The 26,179-nt window shown below is 51.6% G+C and overlaps 1 protein-coding gene across 1 annotated transcript in view; it reads left to right on the top strand.

Annotated features, from left to right (window-relative positions):
• The window catches only part of LOC119856491 (integrin alpha-X-like), a 52,883-nt gene extending 27,430 nt beyond the window's left edge, over positions 1-25,453 (top strand). Inside the window, 23 exon segments of the mRNA XM_038404018.2 lie at positions 1,514-1,654; positions 12,609-12,754; positions 13,140-13,306; positions 14,147-14,295; positions 15,189-15,329; positions 15,632-15,824; positions 15,827-15,837; positions 16,702-16,832; positions 17,131-17,288; positions 17,453-17,607; positions 17,765-17,896; positions 20,044-20,117; positions 20,460-20,601; positions 20,732-20,845; positions 20,955-21,034; positions 22,781-22,864; positions 23,030-23,108; positions 23,361-23,468; positions 23,705-23,788; positions 23,964-24,077; positions 24,292-24,384; positions 24,562-24,672; positions 24,836-25,453. Of these exon segments, the coding sequence (XP_038259946.2) occupies positions 1,514-1,654; positions 12,609-12,754; positions 13,140-13,306; positions 14,147-14,295; positions 15,189-15,329; positions 15,632-15,824; positions 15,827-15,837; positions 16,702-16,832; positions 17,131-17,288; positions 17,453-17,607; positions 17,765-17,896; positions 20,044-20,117; positions 20,460-20,601; positions 20,732-20,845; positions 20,955-21,034; positions 22,781-22,864; positions 23,030-23,108; positions 23,361-23,468; positions 23,705-23,788; positions 23,964-24,077; positions 24,292-24,384; positions 24,562-24,672; positions 24,836-24,958 (2,730 nt within the window). The 3' untranslated portion in view covers positions 24,959-25,453.
• Positions 25,454-26,179: the final 726 nt, after the last annotated feature.

The raw sequence follows: 26,179 nt of genomic DNA on the forward strand, positions 1-26,179 counted from the left end.
CGGCAGAGTGCAGGCTGGAGACCCCTTCCTGTGATTCAGGGGGCAGAAGGTCCCTGTGAATAAGGGTGGGGGGCATAGGACGGGGAGCAAGGAGAGCTACAGAGATTGGGGTGGGGAGCAGCCAGTTCCAGGCTGGGAAGAGACACCACAACAGTTCCCAGCTGGCTGGAGCCCGGTGTTCCCCTCTCCCCACACAGAGCCCCCTGACCGAATGACTGTGGCTCTGACCAGAGTGAGCTGGGGGCGCCTCCCTTGGATCCATGCCACTCCCCTCGGGGCCTGTGCTTCGTCTTTTTAACCAGTGATATTGACGGACGGATCCATCTGCTTTCCACAGTGTCGCCGTCTAGTGGCTGTGGTTCCCTGAGAGAGGCTAAAAGGCAGCTGAAAAGAGCTTTTCCGTTAACTCAGCAAGCAGGAGGCTGCGTGAAAGCCCACACTCCCCACTCCTGGTTCCCCCGGGGGAGGCACGCAATTTAGCTCAGCTGGGAGAGGCTTGGGTGTCTTGGGTGTTTGAGGGTGGTCCTCAGCCTCGCTCCGCATGGGTCTGTTGAAAATTCAGCTCAGCTGGGAGAATGTTTAGTGCTGATCAACCAAGATTTTCCCCATTCATCTGACTGTAAGGTCTGGCTTCCCCCCTGTGCTGGGTGCTCACACACACACACAGCATGAGAAACATTGCCTGGCACAAGGCAGAGAAAGGGGAAACTGAGGCACAGAGCGGGGATATGATTTTCCCAAGGTCATGCAGCAGGAACCCGAAATAGAACGCAGATCTTGGGAATCCCAGTCCGTCGGTCCACATGCGCCTAGAGGGGCTGGGACAGAGACCCCAGACAGAGTAGAACTGCAGATGGGCAGCACCGAGACTGAACAGACATAAATGCAGTCGATGCTTATAACTGGGCTGAATTTAGGTGGATTTTCCCAGGAATCGCAAAAGACACAAGGGCCACCTCACCTCCCATTTCTCCAAGCCCCTGCTCTAAAGCGTGGGGGCATTAGCGTTTTTCAATAAACCAGCTATACATTTATTTTTTTTTAACATGGGCTAAACAACGTAAGAACAGAAGAACCGCCAGACTGGGTCAGACCCCTGGTGCCTCTCGCCCTGTGTCTTGTCTTCCAACAGTGGCCGATGCCAGATTCTTCATAGGGAATGAACAGAGCAGGGCAATTTTCAGGTGATCCATCCCCCGTCGTCCAGTCCCAGCATCTGGCAGTCAGAGGCTTAGGGACACCCCGAGCATGGGGCTGCGTCCTTGACCATCTTGGCTAATAGCCATGGATGGACTTATCCTCCATAGAATCATAGTGTAGCAAGGGGGCATGGCTTCCCTCCAAGACTGACAGGGAGGAACCACCATCTTCTCCCTAGTGGGCAGAGCCAGGAAGGCCACGCCCACCCTGCCGGAAGCATGGGGATGGAGCAAGAAGTACAAAAGTCGGGCCCTGCAGCTCGTTTGGGCTGGAGCTCCTGAGGGAGACAGATACTTCTCCCCTGCTGCTGTAGGAGGACGCTGAAGAGGATCTCTGTTGCATTGAGGACTCGCCCGAGCTTCCAGAGCTGCCAGCCACTCCAGACACCAAGGAACTGCTGGGACTGCCATTGGCCGTATATCCCAGTGAAATGGAGGATGACCCTGGGATCCAAGTACACCCCAAGGGGAGGGGAGGAAGTAGCCCAGCAACAGCTGACTGTAGTCCAGCTGCATTGCTGCCTGAACCCAGGTCAGCGTATTGTGGCTGGATTCCCTACTGACCCAGTAGTGGAACACTCCCCCACTGTTAGGGCCCAGGGCTGGGACCCGGTGGAGTAGGGTGGGCCCAAGTCCCCCCTAACCTCCTGCTGGCAATCCTACCCCTGGGATGGCTGCCTGCCCACCTTAAGCCAGGAGGCCTGCATTTATCTGCTGCCTGCCAGAGTCAAGATGTCAAAACTCCTAGATGCATCTGATGAAGTGAGCTGTAGCTCACGAAAGCTTATGCTCAAATAAATTTGTTAGTCTCTAAGGTGCCACAAGTCCTCCTTTTCTTTTTTGCAAAACTCCTAGACTGATTACTGCTCTGCCTTGCTTGAGGGCCAGAGACCTTAGACATTTTGGTGCCCTGCCTTGCCTGGGCTCCCAGATTATTGACTGCTCTGTCCTGCTTGAGGGCCAGAGCCCTAGACTGTTTGGGGCTCCTCCTGCCTGAGGGATTGAGTCCAAGAGACTGATTACTGCCCAGCCCAGCTCAGAGGGCCTGAGTGCCAAAGAAAGCTAATTTCTCCTTTTTCACACTGCCTTTCTAGGAACGGGACAGCGAGGGGGCATGGCCTTTCTCCAAGACTGACAGGGAGGAACAGCCATGGACTCTTACACATCATGGAATCATAGGACTGGAAGGGACCTTGAGAGTTCATCTAGTCTAGGCCCCTGCACTCAAGGTGGGACTAAGTATTACCTAGACCATCCCTGACAGGTGTTTGTCCAACCTGCTCTTAAAAATCCCCAATGATGGAGATTCCACAACCTCCCTAGGCAATTTATTCCAGTATTTAACTGGACAGACAGACAGACCCTTTGTTTCTCCCTCCCTCCAGCTTTGAAAGTATCTTGTCTCCTCATTGGTCATTGTGGTCAGGTGCCAGCGAGGTTATCCTAGCTTCTTAACTCTTTACAGGTGAAAGGGTTTTTCCTCTGGCCAGGAGGGATTTTAAAGGTGTCTACCCTTCCCTTTATATTTATGACATGCCCCCCAAATCACAGCTAGGATGAAACACTGGCTGGGATTTCTTCCTGGAGCTCTAGGAAAAAACAGACTTAATAAGACACATGCACCTTTAAATATATTACCAAGTATATAAAGACTAACAATATTTTCCACATCTCAAGGATGATTTTAACCAGTTGATTCTGGGAAACTTTTACGGGAGAGTGCATCAGCCACTTTGTTAGAAGCTCCTGAGGTGTGTTGGATGTCGAAATCAAAAACTTGGAGAACTAAACTCCACCGAATAAGTTTTTTGTTATTTTCCATGGTGGTATGAAGCCACTGTAGCGCAGCATGGTCGGTTTGCAAGTGGAAACGCCGTCCCCAAACATATGGGCGTAGCTTTTCCAGAGCGTAGACAATGGCGTAACATTCTTTTTCACTGACTGACCAGTTGCTTTCCCTCTCAGACAGCTTCTTGCTGAGAAACACACTACAGGATGGAATTCTTGATCCGGTCCTTCCTGCATTAAAACTGCTCCCACGCCATGCTCAGACACATCTGTGGTTACTAGGAACGGTTTGTCAAAGTCTGGGGCCCTTAGTACAGGATCAGACATGAGTATCGCTTTAAGTTGGTTAAAGGCCTTCTGACACTCTTTGGTCCACTGAACGACATTTGGCTGTTTCTTTTTGGTTAAGTCTGTCAGTGGGGCGGCGATTTGGCTGTATTGTGGTACAAATTGTCTGTAATAACCGGCCAAGCCTAAGAAGGATTGAACCTGTTTCTTTGACTTTGGGACAGGCCACTTTTGGATAGCATCCACTTTGGCTTGTAGGGGGTTGATAGTTCCTTGACCCACCTGGTGTCCAAGGTAAGTCACTCTGTTTAGGCCTATTTGACACTTCTTAGCCTTAACAGTTAGTCCTGCCTCCCTTATGCGCTCAAAGACTTTTTGTCGATGTTCCAGGTGTTCTGCCCAGGAATCCAAAAATATGGCTACATCGTCAAGGTAGGTGACTGCATATTCTCCTAATCCCGCTAGGAGACCATCTACAAGATTTTGGAAGGTGGCAGGTGCATTCCGCAGCCCGAAAGGGAGTACATTAAATTCATACAGCCCAAGATGTGTGGTGAAGGCTGACCTTTCCTTGGTGGATTCATCTAGCGGTACCTGCCACTACCCCTTGATTAAGTCCAAGGTAGAGATGAACTGGGCCCGTCCCAGTTTCTCTAATAGTTCATCTGTGCGTGGCATTGGATAGTTGTCTGGGCGAGTTACAGCATTTAGCTTACAGTAGTCCACGCAAAAACGTATCTCCCCATCTGGTTTGAGAACTAGAACCACTGGAGATGCCCATGCACTGCCAGAGGGGCGGATTACAACCATCTGTAACATATTCTGGATCTTCCATTCTATAGCAGTTTTAGCTTGAGGAGACACCTGGTAAGGTTGGACTTTAATTGGGTGAGCATTACCTGTGTCAATGGAGTGGTATGGCCGTTCAGTCAGCTCTGGGATGGCTGAGAACGTCGGCGCATAGCTAGTGCACTGCTTCTGGATCTGCTGTCGCTACATACGCCCGAAGCCAGAGCTTCACCTCTTCCACACCACCAGCACTTTTCCCTTCATAGTAGACACCTTCAGGCCACTCAGCGTCATCTCCTCCCTGGGCTGTAAAATGATAAACTTTTAATTCTCCGGAATAAAAGGGCTTTAGAGAATTAATATGGTATACCTTAGGCTTTCGGTTGGAGGTGGGGAATGCTATGAGGTAATTAACAGCTCCCAGGCGCTCCTGGACCATGAATGGCCCTTCCCACGACGCTTCCATTTTATGGGCCTGGAGCGCCTTTAAGACCACAACCAGGTCTCCTACTTTGAAGGAACGCTCTCTGGCATGTTTTTCATACCAGGCTTTTTGCTCTTTTTGAGCATCCTGTAGGTTTTCTTTAGCAAGGGCTAGAGAGGTTCGGAGGGTGTTTTGTAGGTTGGTTACAAAGTCCAGAATGCTAGTTCCTGGAGAAGGTGTAAACCGCTCCCATTGCTGCTTCACCAACTGTAATGGCCCCTTAACCTCACGGCCATATACAAGTTCAAATGGTGAAAACCCTAAACTGGGATGTGGTACAGCTCTGTAGGCAAAGAGCAACTGCTGCAACACTAGGTCCCAATCATTGGAGTGCTCATTGACGAATTTACGTATCATGGCCCCCAAAGTTCCATTAAACGTCTCCACCAGGCCATTTGTTTGATGGTGGTAAGGCGTGGCAACCAAGTGATTTACTCCATAAGCTTCCCAAAGGCTTTCCATAGTTCCTGCCAGAAAATTAGTTCCTGCATCTGTGAGGATGTCGTAGGGCCAACCTACCCTGGCAAAAATGTCTGCTAGTGCCTGGTACACACTTTTATCCCTGGTGTTGCTTAGAGCTACTGCTTCCGGCCATCGGGTGGCAAAATCCATCAAAGTCAGTATGTACTGCTTTCCTCTGGGTATCTTTTTTAGAAAGGGACCCAGAATATCCACAGCTACTCACTGAAATGGAACTTCAGTGATGGGGAGTGGCTGGAGAGGGGCTTTGACCTGGTCTTGGGGTTTTCCCACTTTTTGGCATACCTCACAAGACTGGACATAGGTAGAAACATTGTTTCCCATTCCCTCCCATTGGAGTGACCTCCCCAACTGGTCTTGGGTCCTGTTCACCCCAGCATGGCCACTAGGATGATCATGGGCTAAGCTCAAGAGCTTGACCTGGTACTTAGTTGGAACTACCAACTGTCTCTGAGGATGCCAGTCTTCCTGGTGTCCACCAGAAAGAGTTTCCTTGTATAAGAGTCCTCTTTCTACAACAAACCTGGATCGATTAGAAGAGCTGAGAGGCAGTGGGTTGCTCCATGCTGCCATCCAAGCTCTCTGGAGGCTTTCATCTACTTCCTGTTCAGCCTGGAACTGTTCCCTTGATGCTGGAGACAGCAGTTCCTCATTGGGTTGTGGATCTATGCTTGGTCCCTCTGGAAGCGATGTAGGGGATGGGGCTGTTTCTGTTGACTGTGAACCACTCTTTGCTGGTGCACTAGGTTGGGGTTTAGGCTCCGGCTGAGCCTCTTGTGTAGGGTTATCGGCTGCTGCCGGTTCAGGTTTGGTGGGGCCCTCTGGGGTTGGGGTTGCAAGCACTGGATTCAGTTCTGGCAATGGGTCAGGTGCTGGTTGTTCCGCCGGTTCCGGTTCTGGGACTGGCTCTGTCTGGGTCTCTGGGACTGCATCCACTACTGCTGTTGCAGACATTGGCCTGGGGGCTGGTCTATCACCTCTGACAGGGTCCTGGTAGGAGTTTCCAGAACAGCCCTAGGCGTGACGGCTGGTTTAGTCTGGCTGCGGGTGACCATTCCCACCCTCTTGGCTGCCTTCACATGATTGGCCAAGTCTTCCCCCAACAGCATGGGGATGGGATAATCATCATAAACTGCAAAAGTCCACGTTCCTGACCAGCCCTTGTACTGGACAGGCAACTTGGCTATAGGCAAATTGAAAGAGTTGGACTTGAAGGATTGAATCGTCACTTGGATCTCTGGGTTGATTAAATTGAGGTCCACTAAGGAAGCATGGATAGCCAACACTTGTGCTCTGGTGTCTCTTCATGCGGTGACCTTCTTCCCACCCACTCACAGTTTCCCTCCGCTCCAAGGGTATCTGGGAGGTATCTGGGCCTGAGGACCTCTGGGATGATTCAGGTGCAATGAACTGTAATCTGTTGGGGTTCTTGGGGCAGTTTGCCTTCACATGCCCCAGCTCATTACATTTAAAACATCGTCCAGCTGACGGGTCACTGGGGCGAGGTGGGTTGCTGGAGAATGGTGTGGCGGGACGATAAGGTGGCTGGAGGCTGGTTGGGGGGAAGGTGGGGCCTTGGGCGGCCTCTGGTAGTACGGTTTTGTCTGAGATTGTCTCTTCTGGTATCCGCTCCAACTGTGACCAGTTTTTTTCCTTTCTGCCACCTCCACCCATTTGGCTCCAATCTCCCCCGCCTCGATTACAGTTTGGGGCTTCCCATCTAGGATGTATCTTTCTATTTCCTCAGGAACACCCTTTAAGAATTGCCCCATTTGCATTAGGAAGTGCAAATCTTCTGGAGATGTAACACTTGCTCCTGATATCCAGGCATCCCAATGTTTCACAATGTGGTAGGCATGTCGGGTAAATGACACATCTGGTTTCCATCTTAGGGCTCTGAACCGCCAACGGGAATGCTCGGGGGTTAGCCCCATTCTGACTCTCGCCTTGGTTTTCAACAGTTCATACTGGTTCATGTGTTCCTTAGGCATTTCAGCCGCCACCTCAGCTAAGGGTCCACTGAGCTGTGGCCTCAGCTCTAGCATGTATTGGTCTGTAGAGATGCTGTACCCAAGGCAGGCCCTTTCAAAGTTTTCTAAGAAGGCCTCAGTATCATCGCCTGCCTTGTAGGTGGGGAACTTTCTGGGATGGGAAGTGGTACCTGGAGAAGGATTGCTAGGGTTTGTTGGTATATTCTGCTGAGCCCTTGCCTTCTCCATCTCCAGTGCATGCTTCCTCTCTTTTTCCTTCTCCTCCTCCGCATGCTTCCTCTTTTTGTCCTTGGCCTCCATTTCTTTGTCCTTGGCCTCTATTGCTCTCCTGTGGGCAGCCGCTTGGTGTTGTTCTACCTCTTTCGCTGCCTCCCTTTCTCTCCACACGAGTTCTATCTGTCTTTCATGTTCCTTTTGTTTTTCCTCAGCCTCAAATCTGGCTAATTCCAGCTTTTGTTGAACCGTGGAGTCTGTCATCCTAACCTCTCTGTTTTTAACTAACTTTACACCCGAGAGTTAGACAGAAAACAAAAACAAAAAAAAACTTGGCTTGTAAAATTTTGCTGTGCTGAATATGATACCTATATTCTCTGATAGTGATTGTCAACCTACAGAGAAATCCTAAAAAAACCCCTAACACATTTTTCTCCAGGCAAATAGACATAAAACCCCGCTAGTTGCTCTTAGGAAAAAAAAAACTTCAGGTCTGTGAAGACTTGTGAATTTCCCTTCTAGAGAAAACTCCAGCTCACAAAAGGCAATTTCCTTTTTTCTCTGCTCTGGCCCCAAAGCAGAGAAAAAAAACCCTCTGTTTTCAGTTTAACCTGCTTTCCAGCAGCCCAAAGGAAAAAAAGTATTTCCTTTTCAAATCTGTGCTTCTGGTTAAAAAAAAAAATCTCAAAATGATTTCAAATTGATCCCACCGCTCTGCCACCATGTCAAAGTTCCTTCCCCACTCTGAACTCTAGGGTACAGATGTGGGGACCTGCATGAAAACCTCCTAAGCTTATTTTTACCAGCTTAGGTTAAAACTTCCCCAAGGTACAAACTATTTTACCCTTTGCCCTTGGACTTCCACTGCCACCACCAAACGTCTGGGTTTATTTTTGAGAAAGCATTGTTTGGAAACGTCTTTCCCCCCAAAATCCTCATCAAAACCTTTCACCCCCATGCCTGGGGAAGGCTTGATAAAAATCCTCACCAATTTGCATAGGTGACCACAGACCCAAACCCTTGGATCTTAAGAACAATGAAAAAAAGCATTCAATTTCTTACAAGAAGAATTTTAATATAAGAAAAGGTAAAGAGAATCCCCTCTGTAAAATCAGGATGGTAAATACCTTACAGGGTAATTAGATTCAAAACATAGAGAATCCCTGTAGGCAAAACCTTAAGTTACAAAAAGACACAAAGACAGGAATATCCATTCCATTCAGCACAGCCTATTTTCTCAGCCATTTAAAGAAATCAGAATCTAACACATATCTAGCTAGATTACTTTCTAAATTCCAAGACTCCATTCCTGTTCTGTCCCCAGCAAAAGCATCACACAGACAGACCCTTTGTTTCTCCCTCCCTCCAGCTTTGACAAGCTCCCTCTTGTCTCCTCATTGGTCATTGTGGTCAGGTGCCAGCGAGGTTATCCTAGCTTCTTAACGCTTTACAGATGAAAGGATTTTTCCTCTGGCCAGGAGGGATTTTAAAGGTGTTTACCCTTCCCTTTATATTTATGACAGCAGTAATTTCCCAATTTATATGTGTGCAACTGATTGTTCCTTCTTAAGTGGAGTAATTTGCATATGTCTTTACTGAATTTCATCCTATTTACTTTAGACCATTCATTCATTGATATGCTTGTGGAAAGTAACTATGTCTCTTTAATTCAAGATGCAGCTCCCACATCTGTTATAGCAGAGGAGTTGAGATCAGGAAGTTTCCAGGAGGTGGTTGTTTCTGAGAATGCAAATGACCCAGCTGGCAGGGAGGAGAGGGACTTCCCCCGGGCTAGTAAAACACAGAAAGCAGCTTTGGGAAGGCTGCTGGGAAAAGGTACATCTGATCAAAGAGTAAACACTCTTAGCCCACAGATCAAAGATCACTACCCTCTAGGAAAAGGGGGTGGGGAAGCTCCCAGTGCTGGGAACAGGGATCACAGGGTAACCCCAAGAGGAGAGATGGATTTTTTGCATAGGCACAACCCTGGGGTTGGGAGACAGCTCCACAGGGGGCCAGCCAACATGCAGAATCCCCCTACATCCTTACCTCAACAGACCCTGGAATACCAAAGCCCCAAAGATAAGATTGGATTGAGAACCTGTACTGAAGAGGAGACTGAAAGGGACACTGAAGGGAAAGAAAAACTTGTAACTGAACACATGTTAAGGTTCAGAAAGGAGTTGAAAGACACAATGGGTATTGAACAAACCAGACTGTCTAAACAGAAGGCACGGTATGATAAAAATACTTGGAAATGCCTACGTGTGATGAAAGATTTGATGTTACTGATAAGTCTCATGATAAAGAATTTGGTACTGATGGTAAATCCTTTGAAAAGGTGCAATATACACAATTTTGGAGAAAAGCTTTTACACATGCTAGGAGTGGTAAATAAGAACACACCCTGCATTAAGAAGCCCTATGGTGATGCTACTTCTCAGCTACTACTGGTAAACCTGCTTGAAGCTTGGCACAGCAGAGAAACTATAATAAACCTGGTTTGCTGTGTGGAAGGAGAAACTGAGGCACACCACCTCATGGCATTGATGGCTAAATGCAAATTACCTACACTCTACAAAACATTAACATCGGCATTGAGTTAACACTAATTGGAAAAGCCGAAAGGTTAATAACGTTGCACAGATACAAAGAGATGTTTTCTAGCAACTCAGAGGAGGCACACTTGCTAACTTTTGAGATCCCTAGACAGACCCACAAAGTGTTAAAATGTACACCGAATTTTGCAAAAGCACCTGTGGGTAACGGTACAATGTTTGGCAACACTTGGGAACTGGGTGGTCAAAACCTAAAGAGCACCTTGGGCACACTGCTTCTGCATTAGTCAGTAACTAACACTCCTGCAGTAAACTTAGGGGGAAAGTGTGACACTCTGTACCCCAAAGTAGCACCCTGGAACATCCATATTCACCTCTGGCCGGCTGGCCGGAGCAGCTGTGGTCCACTGGCCCTGGGAGCGGTCCCTGGCTGGCTGGAGCAGCCACAGTCCACGGTCCCAGGCAGTGGGCTCCAGCTGACCAGAGCAGCTGTGATCCATGGCCCCAGCAGCTGGTGCCACTGGCCCCAGGCGCTCTCCCTGCCCAGCAGCATCCCACCCTGGATGCCCCTCCCCAGAAGCACTCCCCTCACAACACACTCAGCACCCCTCCATACTCCAAGATTTAATCATGGGTATTTTTCATATAAGTCATGGATAGGTCACAGGCTGTGACTTCTTGTTTATTGCCCATGACCTGTCCATGACTTTTACTAAAAATACCCATGACTAAATCATAGCCTTACTCATGAACCATCAATAGAGAGGCTCCAGCTAATTACCCGCAGTTCTCCACCCTTTCACTGCCAGAACTGTACCATGTTCCACTGGTCAGAAGCCTGGTTAGTGTAAACTCATTATTTAGTGCTCCACTCACTCCGTGTAGAATGGACAGGCACCAGCCTTTCTAATCTGAGCTGAGATTCTCCAAGCACTTCAACCAAAATCACAGTGATTGAGATCAAATATAAAATGGATTTCTTAAATACAGAGAGATCGATTTTAACTGATTATAAGTATCAGGTAGAGAGATCAAAGTTGATTACCTAAGAAATAAAAATAAGTTTGAGGAATGGTTTGGGGGAAGAATAATGAAAAGACAGCTTCATAATTAGTACAGGGAGCAACAGCTCTTGCCGCAAGAAAAGATAATATAGACCGCAGTGAGGAGGGCCATGAGTAGTAGAAGGCCTTTTAGGATTTGACGTCCGAGCGAGCCCAAGGGGCCCGTAAACCAGGACCACAAATCCCAATCTGGAGTTGTCTTCTCCTCTGCTATGCCATGGAACAGTTTTACCTGCTGTTGATGGTATGTATATCACTTACTATCTGTTGGCTTTTATCCACGTAGATACAGCAGGTGGAGTTCACCAAGACACAGACACCTCCCTGACTGGCCAGGAGTAGATCTAAGGCCATGTGATTCTGCAGGGAAATTCGGGAAGTGCTGCGGATTTCAGTCTGCAAATTGGTAATAGCATCCACTGTAGCATTCCCCATTAGTTCCATTGTGGCAGAAATGTTGACAACGGCCTTTTCCAATTCACTGACTCCCAGCCAAGGGATGAGCACCCTGATATCTTGGTGGAATTTAGTAGGGTGTACGATCAAGGGGTTAGGGGAACTGCGCCTTACCCGATGTAGGCCCAGGTTGCAGATTCGAGTGTGGTAAAGGTGGTCCCTTTTTGCAAACCCTGGAAAAAGGTACCCAAGGGTGCACACCCCTTTCCAGTCTCAGGGCAGAGTTTTGTATGCCCACTTCCCGCAGAGCCAAAACAGACCATGAATGGTGAGCGTTGGGTACATGAGCTAGGTCTCTTCATTACACTTAGAACGGAAGGAATCGGTCATGTTCTGACCTGTTCTGTTTTGCCTACACCATTTGGATAAAAATAAAAGATAGGAGGGGGCGGAGGTCAAAGCCAGGGTGGAGTTTGGGGTGCAGGCTGGGGTATTTTGAGGAAAGAATACTTCCAAGTCTTGCATAGTCCACTTTCCTGGGAGACATAATCCAGCTTCCACTTACTGTTATTATGTGTAGAGCAGTTGGAGGCAGTAACATTCTTCCCTAGAAGCTGGCCGTAATTGCTGTTAGGGAAATAGGTAAGCGTATGTTGACAGTGTGGGTATGATCCTACATAATGTCCCTTTGAGGTATCTGTATAGATAAAATTAGAGCAGAGTGGGGCAAAAAGCCAGGGGGAATAACTTATGCGTTTAGTATAATAGTATAATAGTAGGGACCCGGGAGCCCTTTTGCCCTAATCCTTTTCTTGTATAGACATGTAACCAGCTTGTTCGGTCATTCCCCATTCAGATATATCTGCAGGCAGCTCTACCACTGGGATTCCCTGTGCCTGGAGTTCTGGCATATGTGAACAGATTCAGCAATTTGTTAGTTTGGCGGCCCGAGCCACTTGTTGGGTGAAATTGAGGTAGAGGTTTTTATCCCAGCCTCCCTGTAAACCTGAGACAGTGTTCCCAACTTTCCCATAGGAAAGGGACCTTTTGTTCCTCCCCGGACAGATAGGGCAACTTTTATTCTTACCCGGGGTTCTTAGGGGAGGGGTGGCAGGGGTGTTAGCGATGTCGTGTGCCCAAAAGAACATAATGGTGTCATGCAAGTTTAGCAATCACAGCAATAACATGGTTAGACACACGAACCAGATAGAAGGCACAAGCCACTTGCGCACTATGGCCCCATGGAACCAGCGACATCCCGACCGCTTGCCCCAGCCGTTAACTGAGTCTGATTCCTGCGTTTCTGACCCTTCACCCCGGGGTTGTTTTTCTCTCTTCTCCCCTGCCTCCTCCTGCAGTTTGCCCTCATGCAGTACTCGCACAGATTTAGAGAGCACTTCGACTTCTTACAATACAGTGGGAGTCGCGACTCCGATGACCTTGTCAGGGCAGTCACACAGCTCATGGGAGCGACGCACACAGCCACAGCCATCCGGAAAGTGGTGTAGGTATTGCTCTACTCCCCATGCTGACTCCACAGGGAATGGGCAGCAAGGACATGCAAGCTAACGGATAGGGACTCAGGACTCCTGGGTTCTATCCCCAGCTCTGAGAGGCGAGTGGGCACTAGTAGGTTAGAGCGGGGTGGGGATGCTGGGAGCCAGGACTCCGGGGATCTAGTGCCAGCTCTGAGCCTCTGTTGTGTTGTGACTTTAAGCAAGTCACATCCCCTCCCGGTGTCTCAGTTTCCCCATCAGTAAAATGGGGGCATGACACTGACCTCCTTTGTGAAGGACTTTGAGATCTGCAATGCCAAAGCAGTGGACGAGCGCTAGGTGTTATTACACATCCATAACCCTCCCAGGCGTTCCCCACCCCCCCTTTTCCAGGCGGGAGCTGTTCACCTCTGGGAGAGGCGCTCGGGATGAGGCCACCAAGATTCTCATTGTGATCACAGATGGGGAGAAATCTGGAGACCCGCTTTCTTATTCAGACGCCGTCCCCAAGGCTCAGAGAGCTGGGATCATCCGCTACGCCATCGGGGTGAGCCGTGGCTGTGTGGAGACCTAGTATGGATCTGAGCCCATGTCCAGGGACATGGTGGTGGTGTGGGAGGAGGGGGCAGTGGGCAGTCCCATCAAGCATGAGAGGGCACCGGCACAGAGGCCGGGGAGATGAACGGAAGCCAGGTTGTAACTGAACCAGGGTATGGTGCTATAGCAGAGCTGGAGTTTCACTTGCCAGATTGAGTGGCAGATTGTATCTCGTTAAAGGCTGTTCCCCGTGCCCACTATTGGTCAGGTTGCGAAGCATTGTCTGGTCAAAGGTGGGGTATTTTCACTGCCCTCTAATCCACATGCCCACTCCAATGGCCTTGACCTTTCGTGTGCTTCCAGGGGATGCAGGATAGGGTTAGTGATCCACACGTGGGGTGATTTGACCCAGGGATTGCTGGGACACATTCTCCCACAGACCCAGGATTTGACAAAATCACCCTGTTCTCAATACTGTTGTTTCATTTTCTGCACACACTTGAGGCTCAAACAATAGCTCTGGTCCTCCCCAAGCTAACCTGTCACTTAACCCTTATGTCAGCTAGTGCACAGCATCTACTATCCCGTTGAGGAAGAAGTATTGGATCAATGATTGGCCTTAGAGTGTGGATTGTCACAGCATAACTCCAGTGCACCCCATGCCCACACCCCAGAGCCTCACATGGTGCTGGTTGACCGTGTCTCTCGAGGCCCCAGCAGGGCTCGGGGCGGGAGGGTATTCGCCCAGACTCTCCTAGCCCTTACCCTCTGGTGCCCCCTAGTTCGAGGCAAGGGATCCCTGTGCGGCCCTGTTGTAGGGCTGTTTCCCGTCTCACCTCCCCACGTCTCTCTCTTCCTTTGAGGTTATTCATCTCAGGTCATCACAGCCAATGGGCAGAGCAGCTACGTGGTCGGGGCCCCTCGCTACCAACACGCTGGCAAAGTCGTCCTGTTCAGCCGGGATACCAATGGCGGGGAATGGACACCCAGATGGGAACTGCAGGGGGAGCAGGTGTGGGGAGCATTACAGACAATGTGTAGCATGTGTGGGTGTGGTTGTGGGGGACGGGTGCAGGACTGGAGGAATCCTGTAAGGTTTTGACACCATGTGTTTGGCTTCACCTACAGGAACGATTCAATCAGAAAGACTCAGGCAGGGGATAAATTTGACTGGTTTAGAGAACTGCACCGCAGCTGACAGTCAGCATCTCTCCAGTATCCCACTGCTCTTACACTCAGTTACGGCTTGTCTACACTGAAACCCTGCAGCAGTGAAGATGCTACCTGCGCCAACAGGAGTGCTTCTCCCATTGGCATAGGTAATCCACCTCTGTCTAGCACTGACTACACTGGGGGTTAGGTTGTTTTAATTGCATTGTTCAGGGGGGTGGATTTTCACACCCCGAGAAACGTAGCTATAACGTTTAGTGTAGACCAGGCCTTAGACAGAACTCATAAGACCAATATGAAGAGACTCAGACAGGGTTAAAGCCTTGCTGATCATATGCACGGTGTCTGAAAAGGATTGCACCTCAACTAACACTACACGTTTCTCCAAGGACTAACCGCCGGTACATTCCAGCTGAACAGAATTCATAACAGTGACTTAGTCAGAGTGGCTCAGTGAATCAAGGCTACTTGTGCAAGCACAGCCTCTAAAAAGAAATGCATCACAATGAGCATTCAGCACCTTTGAAAGATGCTGCCGACCTCTGCCTATACGTTCACTTAGAAAGAAAACTGACAGCAATAGCCGCACCTGCTGTGTGTAAAGGGTGGGTGAAGGTGAGGATGGAATGAACATGGGGATTGAATCCTGCTCCCAGCAGGGTGGGGAGTGAGGGCCCAGTAGGAGAAGAAGGAGGAAGTGACTAAAATGGAGGAGTGACTTCTCTGTCCCTCCAGGTTGGCTCGTATTTTGGGGGTAGACTGTGCGCTGTGGACCTTGACAGAGATGGGAACACGGACCTGCTTCTGATCGGAGCTCCCACGTACTATACGCCTCTGAATGGAGGGCGCGTCTATATCTGCTCGTTTAGCCGGCAGGTAGGAGAGAAAAACAGGACCATGGGAAAGATGGATGGCCTGGGGGTCACGTTTTACCTGGGTTGCTGTGGGGCTGGGATATTTTGAAAATAAACACAGTGATACCTGGGCACTGTGCTCCAGGGAGCAGGGTGGGGGGCTCAGCAGAGGGTGCACTCACCTAGCAGTGCATGCTGGCCCCAATTCAGCACTAGAGGGTGCTCTGTTGCTGGGAGAGGTATGGGGGGACTCAGTAGCGGGCACTGACCCTCACAGCCGATGCTGATCTATTTTCCACGTGCTTCTTTGAATCCGGCCTGCAGGGGGTGACGCTGAGGTGTAGGAGAACACTGCAGGGGCAGACGGGGCAGGCGTTTGGGCGCTTCGGGGCCAGCATGTCTGAAATCGGGGACTTCAGCGGAGACGGACGGAGAGATGTGGCCATTGGGGCTCCCACGGAGAATGACAATCGCGGGGCCTTGTACATTTTCCATGGGGAAAAGAGAGGCCTCAGTCCCAGTACAGACAGGTGAGCCCAGCTACTGGGAGGTGGGGTCAACACACAGTCCTGAAGGGATGTTACAGGGGCCCCATGGTCCCCTTGTGGCCATTAGCCCCGTTCCTAGCCCTTACCCTCTGGTGCCCCCTAGTGCCCATTATACAGTACAGCAGCCCCTGCCGTGGGAATGTTCCTATTCTCATAAGTTTAGGGCAGAACTGAACTGCAGAGTTAATTTTTCCTAAAAAATAAAATTGTATTACCAGTTGTGCTGAATAAATCTGAAAAAAACTTTGTCTAAGCAGAGCAGGAACAGTGGCTAAAAGGCTAGTAGTACACAAATGGCAATCCGAAAAGCGACCAACAATTGAATGTTGGATCATAGATCTCGTAAGCTTGGCCGCCCTGGAAAGAATTATCTATGTAATAGCAATATCCAAGAAATCTTCTCCGAGATATGGGATGCTTTCCTATAGGTATCTGAATGATCCTATTAAAACCATTCTTCCCCCGCCCCTTCATGCCTAGTTCCTTCTCTTTCCATGTCTATCCCCCCGCCTCTGAATTTTGCTTCTATTCTTTAATCTTATATTAATAATTTTTCTTTAACCAGCTGCATTTTATAAGCAAAATTTGTTTGTTTCTAAATTATGTATTGCAAGAAATTGATTAATATTTTAACCAGTAATAAAATATATAGTTATATGTTAAAAGTATAGCTAAGGATAGACATCAAATGGTTAATATATTCAGATATTTATGTATTATGAATAATTTGTGTATATTTTGGTTAGTATTTCTATATATATATTTAAAAAATCAATACAAAATTAATAGAAAAAATACAGTACAGCCGCCCCTTCCTCACCCCTTACTGCTCTCTCTGCCCCACAGCGCATCGAGGGGTCACAGTTTCCCAGCAGGCTGCACTACTTTGGCCAGGCCGTCAGTGGCAGGATGGACCTGATGGGGGACGGACTGCCAGACATCGCGGTGGGGGCACAAGGGCAGGTCCTGCTGCTGAGGTGCGTTACTCTGTGTCCTTGCACGGCTCCACATGGCAGTCACAGACAGCACCAGTGTGTGTGTGTGTGTGTGTGTGTGTGTGTGTGTGTGTGTGTGTGTGTGACTGGTGCCCCCTACTGGAGAATGGCACAATGACAGCTCTGCTGCTCCCTTCTCTGCCCCCCAGCATCTTCTCTAGCAGAGCTGCGTATACATAACCCATCTCCCTGGGGTGCTGGGTGGGAGGTGTGGGGGAGGAGGGGGCCTGGCCCCATTGCAGGGAGCAGCTGGGTGATGGTTCTGTTCCTCCCATGGCAGGTCCCGGCTGGTGCTCAGAGTCAGGGTCTCCATCAGCTTCCAGCCCCCCACGATCCCAACCTCGGCCTTTGACTGCCAGGAGCAGGAGCAGCTCAACACGGAGGCCAGCAGGGCAAATATCTGCTTCACCGTCACTAAGAGCACCATGGACAGCCTAGGTCTGACCAAATCCACTCCCCGCTCCGCTCCCTCCTAAGAGAGCCAGTCTCCTGGGGCTGGATTGGAGCCAGCACCCCCTAGGGGGGAAAGGGCCCATGTCCCATTTCCCCTTGACATTCCTGCTCTCAGTCTCTCTCTGTCCCTCATTTTCCCTCCCACGTAGGCAACAGGATCTCCGGCACCATCCAGTACAGGCTGGCTCTGGACCCCGGGAGGATGAAGATCCGAGCTGCCTTTGACTCCAACGGCCCCGTCCTGAGCGGGGAGCTGCAGCTCAGCATCGAGACAAGATGTGAGACGTACCAGATAACGTTACCTGTGAGTGTGGTAACCCCTTCCCCTCCTACTGTGTCTGGCTCTCCCACCCTGCCCCTTGCTCCCAAATCACCCAGAGAAAAAACCTCTCTCTGGGTCCGACCCAGCCCTCAGCCCCCTTTTCCCTTCAGGGGCCCGACATGTCGCTCTGTCTCCCCAGCTCTGCCCTGAGGACACTCTGAGCCCCATCACCCTGCGCCTCAACTACACCCTGTCGGGGGAGCCCATTGCCGCTGTCCATCGCCTCAGACCCATCCTGAGCGAGGACTCCACCGTGATGACTTCAGGCTTGGTAAGGCTGCCAGAGCCAGGCAATGGTGTTTGTGACAGTGTCAGCGTTGGTTGTAGTGGATGTGGGTGTGGTTGCAGTGCTGAAGTAGCCTGAATTGACGTTCTGTGGTGATGGGTAAAATTGTAATGTGGGTGACAGTGTTGGGTGAGTTTGAATTGGTTGTGTTATTGGTGATGTTGTTGGTTAGGATTGCAGTGGTTTTGGTGACAGTATTCGCTGAGGTTGAAGTAGCTGTGTTAGTGAGGGGTTGGTTCAAATTGTAGTGATCTTGGTGACAGTATGGTTTGAGGTTGTAGTCATTATGGTATGGGTGATGTTGATTCAGACTGTAATGGTCTTGGTGGCAGTATTGGTTCAGGTTGTTGTGGCTTTGTTGCTTGTACTGGTGCAGATTGTATTTGTGGTGGTGGTTGTGTTGAGATTGTAGTGGTACTGGTGACAGTGTTGGTTGAGGTCGTAATGGTTGTGTTGTTAGTTACTGTGTTGGTACAGAAGATACTGATGGGTGGCGGTGGCTATAGTGGTGTTGGCGACAGTGTAGTGTTTGGTTGTTGTGGATGAGTGGTTGGTTGGTGACTGTTGTTTCAGACTCTATTGACACTCTATTATGGTAGAGATTGTAATTGTATTAGTTACCGGGTTAGTTGTAGTTGCAGTGGCTGTGCTGGTAACTGTTGTTTCAGACTATATTGGTAGCGGAGGTTGGTGAGATTGTAATGGTGTTGGTTACACTGTTGGCTGAGGTTGTAGTGGATATGTCATTGTGACAGTGTTGGTTGACAGTTTACGGGAGGTGTCAAGGCTGATTCCCCACTCTGGCACTTCGAGTGCAGACGGTAGGGGCCTGCAAGGATTCTGAAAATGGATACTGGCCACTCCAGGCTTGTATTAAACTCCAAGGTTACAGCTTCTCTCTGACCTTGGATGGATAGATGCTGCCACCACCCAAGTGAAGAATCCCTTTGAGAGCCCAGGAAAGTGCACTTGGGAAATTCCTCCTTGTGGGGTACCTTCAAGCCCTTTCACCCCGTCTCCGGGGAAGCGCTGAGAAAGAAAAAAAGGAAATCAGCTGTTGCCACCAGCTAATTAAACATGTGCACAAACCTCTTAAGACACAAAATTCCAATTCTGCTCTTAAAAAAGGTAAATTTTATTAATAAAAAAAGAAAGAAAATGCATCTGGGAACTCAGGCTATTGCTAGATTTTACAAGAGCAATTACAAGAATTAAGCATCAAGAATAGCTTTCTTGAAGTTCAGCTTAAAAGTTACAAGCAAAACAAAAGCACCTGGGGTTAGCACAGAGGAATCCACAAGCCATAAAGATATAAAAGGGATAAACCTAATCACGTCTTCCTAGACATTTCCTGATCCACTTACATATCTGGGGTTTTAAATGAGTATTTTCTAGGTATGATACTGATGGTTTTTAATACCTGGCCCAAGCTTTTCACAGCTTAATTGCTGCCCTGTCCGCCTCTCCCTGGGAGAACAACAACAGACAGACCAAAGGGAAGTCATTTCCATTTTAAAAAGTTCTAGCCTTCCCATTGGCTCTTTTGGTCAGGTGCCCACTCACTTTCTTTTACCTATGCATAGCAGTGAGACTTTTTAACCCTTTACAGGTAGAGCAATTAGAAAACAGCTACCAAGAGGGATTTTATAGCTACTGGCTGGCTGGGTGTCCATAAAAGGGAGCTGCCCCCCCCCACCGCCCCCTTTCCTTTATCACAGGAGGTAGTGGTGGAAGTGATGGTTGAGACCGTAGTGGGGGTACATTGGCAGAGGTTGTTGCATCTGTATTGCTGGTGGTGGTGTTAGTTCAGACTGTGATGATGTTGATGTTGGTTGTGGTTGAGATTGTAGGGCACTCGTTGACGGTGTTGGTGGTTCTGCTGCTGGTGGTGCTGTCAGTTCAGACTGATTTGGTGCTGGTGGCGGGTTGAGAGTGCAAAGGTGCAGGTAACAGTGTAAGGGGCAAATGCAGGCGTTGTGTTCTTGGTGACGCTGCTTCAGACTGTATTGCGGGTGGTGGTGACGATTGAGATTGTCTGATGGGTGACAATGCTGGCTGAGTTTTGCTCCAGTCCCCTCCTAACCACCCTGACCCCTGCTCCCTTCCCCACCTCCCCTGGGATCTCTCCCTAGCTCCCGTTTGAGAAGGACTGCAGCAGTGACAGCGTCTGCACTGATGAACTACAAATTTCCTTCAGTTTCTCCGGGTAAGTCCTTCCCTCTGCCTTCCCGCCCCCCAGATAACTTCCACAGTGCGACCCGTCCGGCTCGATCAGGCCTCAGATCTGCAACACTCAGCTGGAGAGCTGCCCATATTTCCTTGTGGCATTTCACTGGGCACCGATATAGGAAGCTGACAGCACTTTTATAAGAAGCTCGCACCACTGCCCCAGCGCGGCATTAGGGGCTGCGTGGAGTTCTCATCTGGGCACTGTTATAGGGCGCTCACAGCACTGGTTTCCCCTGCAGGGCACTGCCTTGAGGAAGCTTGACGTGATGCTGAGGCACTGCCCTCCCTGAGGAAGCTCACCCCTTTCTCTCCCCCTTAGCTTGAGCACCCTGGTGGTGGGGGTCACCCCTGAACTCAACACCACTGTCTCCATCCAGAACTGCGGGGAGAATTCCTACAGCACCAGTGTGCGATTCTTCTACCCGGCCGCGCTGTCCTACCGCCGGGTCCTGCTGCTCCAGGTACCACCCAATCCCCCCAGGCACTGCAGACAAGGAGGGCAGGACACAGGGAATGGTGCAGGGGGCGGGCGGGGGCTCAACAGGGGGCGCTGTGGGCCCCGTCTTTCACTGGCTGCTCTTCTGTGCTCAGTCTAACAGGAGGGCCGTGGTCATTAAGTGCAGCTCAGCCGTGAGCTCCGAGGAGCAGACTCAGAGGAACAGCACCTGCCACATCAACCACCCCATCTTCTGGAGCGGGGCTGAGGTAGGATTCCCCCCGCCATCCCAGTAGCCTGTCACTGCCCATCCCCTGCTTTCTCTGCCAGTTTCCCAGGCCCTGAGCCTGGCTCCCTCTCACCCCACGTGTTTTTCAGGCCATTTTCATCGTCACCTTTGACGTCTCCCCCAAAGCCGATCTGGAGGACAGTCTGCAGATCACAGCCAAAACCAGCAGATGAGGGGGGTATGCAGGCCAGAGAGGGCAGCGTGGGAGGCAGTGCAGAGGGCTAGTGTGTAGGGTGGTGCAGTGGGGTGTGGTGCATGGTTCAGTCCATTGATGTGTAGGGTAGGGCAATGGTATGTGGCGCCTGGTGCAGACTGCAGGTTACTGCAGAGATGCATGGTCCAGTGAAATGCAGTCAGGTGTAGTGCAGTGCTGTGTGCTGCAGTGCAATACAGTGATACATGCGCATTGCAGTGATGTATGGTGCAATGGCAGTTCCACAATGCCTGGTGCAGTGAAATGCAATGGTGTGGGGGGCAGTGTCGCGCAGGACAGTGATGCCAGTCACAGTGCCATTGAATGGATGGCACAGCAGCTCAGTGGCCCAGGAGGCAGTGCAGCATGGTGATGTGTGGCACTGCTGAGTGGCAGAAGCCATAAAGCCAGGCAGAGCAGTGTGATGCAGCCCAATGCATGAGGCACCATGCTGGCTGATGATGCCGGCTAGTACACTGCCCCATGGCAGACAGCCATGGTGCAGTGGTGCAGGGCACTGACGCATGCTGAGAGGCATTGTGCAATGCTGTACGCTCAGGGAAAGGCTGGGTGGCGCAGTACAGTTACCTGTACTTCAGGGTGGTGCAACGATCTATACTCAAAGCAGTGGAGTATGTTGCAGTACAGTGATGGAAACTGCAGGGTGATGCAGTGCTGTATAATCCACAGCGCTGGCATATGGTGCACTGCAGCGCAGTGGATTATGGTGTAGCTCACTCACGTAGACTGCAAGATGGTGCAGTGGGGTATAAACCAGAGCAGTGGCATTTGGTGCACTGCAGCAGATATGGTGCAGGGCAGTGACATATGGCGCAGTACTGCAACCTAGGCTGCACTGTGGTGCAGTGATGCATAACCCAGACCAATGGTGTATGGTGCTGTGCAGCGATGTATGCGGGAGGACAGGGCAATGGTTTATGGCAGTGGTTCTCAAACTAGGGCCGCCGCTTGTTCAGGGAAAGTCCCTGGCAGGTCAGGCCGGTTTGATTACTTGCCGCGTTTGCACGTTCGGCTGATCGCGGCTCCCAGTGGCCGCGGTTCACCGCTCCAGGCCAATGGGGGCTGCGGGAAGCAGCGCAGGCCGAGGGATGTGCTGGCCACCCTTTCTGCAGCCCCCATTGTCCTGGAGCGGTGAACCGCATCCAGTGGGCAGGGCTGCCCAGAGGGGGGGGGGGAAGTGGGGCAATTTGCCCCAGGCCCCGGGCCCCACAGGGGCCTCCACAACAGTTTTCAGACCCGGAGCGGAAGAGGCAGCAGTGGCAATTTGGCGGGTCCTTCAGTGCCGCTGAACACACCCGGAGCGGAAGGGCCCCCGCCGCCGAAGACCCCAGGCCTCCTGAATCCTCTGGGCGGCCCTGCCAGTGGGAGCCGCAGTCGGCTGAACCTGCGGACGCAGCAGGGAAACAAACCGGCCCAGCCCGCCAGGGGCTTTCCCTGAACAAGCGGCGGCCCTAGTTTGAGAATCACTGGTGTCTGGTGCAGTGCAATGGAATATGGCGTTCTGCAGTGACATATATTGCAGTGCAGTACAGTGCTGTGTAACCCAGAGTTGTGATGTATGGTGCAGTACAGTGACTTAGGGCACAGGTATTTCATGCAGGGCAGTATTGTGCAGGGCAGTGGACTCTGGTGCATTCTCCCTGCAAAGTTAATTGGCTGTTTCTCTTCACGTCTCTCTCCTTTGCCCTCCCCTCCCTCCAGTGGCAACGGCGGTCCCATCAACGAGAGCATGATTCACCGGGCGGAGCTGCCAGTCAAGTACGGCATCTTCGTCATCCTCACCAGGTAGATCCGTGTGGAGACAGAGGGGACAGGTTGGAGAGCACCCCCTACTGAGCCCCCTGCTCCCTGCAGCACAGCACCCCCTTCTGGACATGACACCCCACTGTCACTCTTCATTACACTCACCCACTCCTATCTCTCGGTCCTTCCATCCTTTTCCTCCCCCAGCCTCGAGGAGTCCACCAAGTACGTCAACTTCTCCACCGAGGAGGCAGGGACAAGTGCGACAGTGACACATGGGTACGAGGTGAGGCCAATGGCACAGAGTGAGGGGGGGAGACGGGGAAAGTGGGGGAGGGCTCAGAGGAGGGGGATAGAATAGAATTGCCTGAGTGGGGTCTGAGGATTAGAGCACAGAGAGGTAGGGGTGGACAGGACTCCTGGGTTCTATCCCCAGCTCTGGCAGGGGAGTGAGGTCTGCGGGTTAGAGCCGGGGCTGGGGGTCAGAGCTCCTGGGTTCTCTTCCTGCAGTGCCCTGTAGCGAGTCTGTTTCTTTCAGGTCAAGAACCTGCGGCAGCGAAACGTCCCCCTCTCGGTCACGTTCCAGTTCCCCGTGGAGCTGAGCGGGGCCCGGGTGTGGGATGCCTCTGAGGTCGTCCCCTCCAAGGTACCTGCCTCTCCCTGCCCTTGTGTGTGTGAGATGGGCCCCGTGACGCCTGCTCTGCCCTACAGCGGCCCCTGCTGGGACAGGCTGCCTAGGGGGGATAGGCCACATGTTCCCCCCCCACCGCAGCCAGCCAGTCCTCTGCCCTGGGGCCAGATTGTAGCCGGCACCCCATAGAGGGGAAAGGCCCCGTGTCCCCTTCCCGACCCCATTAACGCCGTGTCTCTCTCCCGCCCCAGCCCCAGCTGGCTCAGTGCACCAGTGAGGCGGGAACGCCCGGTTCGAAGGACTTTGTGAAGCAGATGAGCGAGCGCCCCCTGCTGGTGAGTGCAGGCTGGTGTGGATCCCAGCAGTCCCTTCCCCTCCGCACTAACATAAACAGCGAGTGGGGGGGCTCAGCTGGGGGAGGGACCCCTGCTATAAATACCCAGACCCTCATGCCCAGGCTGAACCCCTGCATGCCCCCTGCCTCACCCGGCGATATCCTTCCACCCCCAGGACTGCTCTGTGGCCACCTGTAAGAAGATCCGGTGCAGAATCACCTCCCTGGAAATGCAGCAGCCGCTGGAGTTCATGATCAAAGGGAACGTCAGCTTCCAGTGGGTCTCCCAGGTACGAGAGCTGCCACTGCCGCCTGGCACCAGGCGAGAGATCCCAGCGTGTGAACAGCCCCTGAGCCCCTCCCCAGAGGTGGCTCCATTTCAGTGCCAGGCAAGGGATTGCCCCTGTGTGAACAGCCTGTAAATTGCTCTGGGTCCCTCTGGGATGATGCTCCGGGCTGGTTTGTGTCATTTCTGGTCAGGGACAGATAATTGCTCTGTTCCAGACTCAGCAGCAGAAAGTGAGTCTGGTGAGCGAGGCCCGGATTGAATACGAGGAGAAGAAATACACCCAGAAGGAGGGATTCGTTCAGCGCCAGGTACCAGAGTGACTGCGCCTGGGTTAGAGAGAGCATTGGCTAGTGGTTAGAGCTGGGAGCCAGGACTCCTGGGTCCTGTCCCTGCTCTGGGGGGAAGTGGGGTCTGGGGGTTTAGAGCAGGGGCGGGTGATAGTGCCAGGACTCCTGGGTCTCCATCTCACAGCTCCTCTCCCCCAGGTGCAGACAGTGGTGGAGCGCTCCGAGGTCTATAACTACCTGCCCATCATCGTGGGCAGCAGCGTGGGGGGCCTGATCCTGCTGGCGCTCATCACCGCAGCCCTCTACAAGGTGAGGGGGGCAGGGCTTGGACCCCTCCCCCACCACCCTGGGGTTGGGGCTTGTCGCTCTCCCAGCTGGGTGAGGGCAGGGAGAGGGTCCCACACCCCATCCCCCTGACCCACAACGTGAGTCCGTCTGCTTCTCACCATCTCTCCCTTCTGTCTCCTACCAGCTCAACTTCTTCAAGCGCCAGTACAAGGAGATGATGGAGGACGCGAGGGACAGTGCTGTGGCCAGGCTGGACCAGAGCAACTCTGCCAATGTCTGCCTCAGCCCCAACCTCCCCAAACAATAGCCCCCCTGCCCCGCCCCGCCCCAGGGTACTCTGCTTCTCCCTTCCCGCACATTCGCCCCCCATGCACCGCTCTGGATCTGCATTCTGATGACCTACTTGCACTCAGAACATCACCCTATAACAACCATGTGGGGCTGGGAGTCTGGACTCATGAATTCTCTCCCCAGCTCTGGGAGGGGAGTGGGGTCTAGTGGTTAGAGTGGACGGGGAAAGCTGGGAGACAGGACTCCTGAGTTCTATCCCCAACTGTGGAAGGGGAGTGGGGCCTAGAAGGTTAGAGCCAGTTCTATCTCTGGCTCCAGTAAGGAACTGGGGTCTAGTGGTTAGAACGGGTGGCTGAAGCTGGGAGACAGGACTCCTAGGTTCTATCCCAAGCGGATGAGAGGTCTGTGATATGCGAGATCAGAATAATAGGGGACGTGAACCCTCTCGCAAAGCAATGGATGCTAAGGAGCTCAGTGTGTTCAGTTTATTAAAAAGAAGATTGAAGTGTGATTGCAGTGTATTATTGCGACCAAGCGGGAATTTTTCATAATATTTTGGATGACTATTGTGTGTGCCTCAGTTTCACCTATGCGGCGCATGGTTAACTAGGTGTAGGGAGGGAGGAACGGTTTTTATTCTTTGCAGAGACTCTTTGCAGGTGTGACTGATACCTGGCCTGGCCCCCATGCCCATGTGGAGCCTGAGAAGACAATGGTCACTCCAATTGCCCAAACATTTCATACCTAGCAACTAACGACCAGGGATGGCCAAACCCTCCGCAGGAAGCTAGCCGGGTGTGACCAGCTGGAGGACAAAGAGCTAGGGAGTGCTAAGTGTGGGCTGCTGGAGGCAGGAGGAGATGCTTCTGGCCTGGGACAAAAGAGGGTTCAGAGGGCAAGTCTGGACCGACCCAGATGGACCGTGCTGTAACCTTCTGCTCTCTGTGCTAACCACAGGGTTTCTACACTGTGTTCCAGACATCTAAGACCCCGCCTGCTTTTACAGTGCTGGCTGAAAGTCACTGCGGATGCTGAAGGTGGGGGTGCCTTGCTCCCTTTGGGGTACAAGTCTCCCTCCGGTGTCCAGCTCAGGCCAACTTGCTCCAGGGAGCTCACGGTTTGAAGCAGGGCTGCTGCAGGCTCCAAAGTTTGGTCCCCGGAGGCGGGGAAGCCAAGGGGCTCACCCCAGTGAGACAGCGTGACCCGAAGGGGGCTGATGCACTGAAGGGCTCCTCCC

Source organism: Dermochelys coriacea, chromosome 6 (assembly GCF_009764565.3).
Source record: "Dermochelys coriacea isolate rDerCor1 chromosome 6, rDerCor1.pri.v4, whole genome shotgun sequence".
NCBI classification, from domain to species: Eukaryota; Metazoa; Chordata; order Testudines; family Dermochelyidae; genus Dermochelys; species Dermochelys coriacea.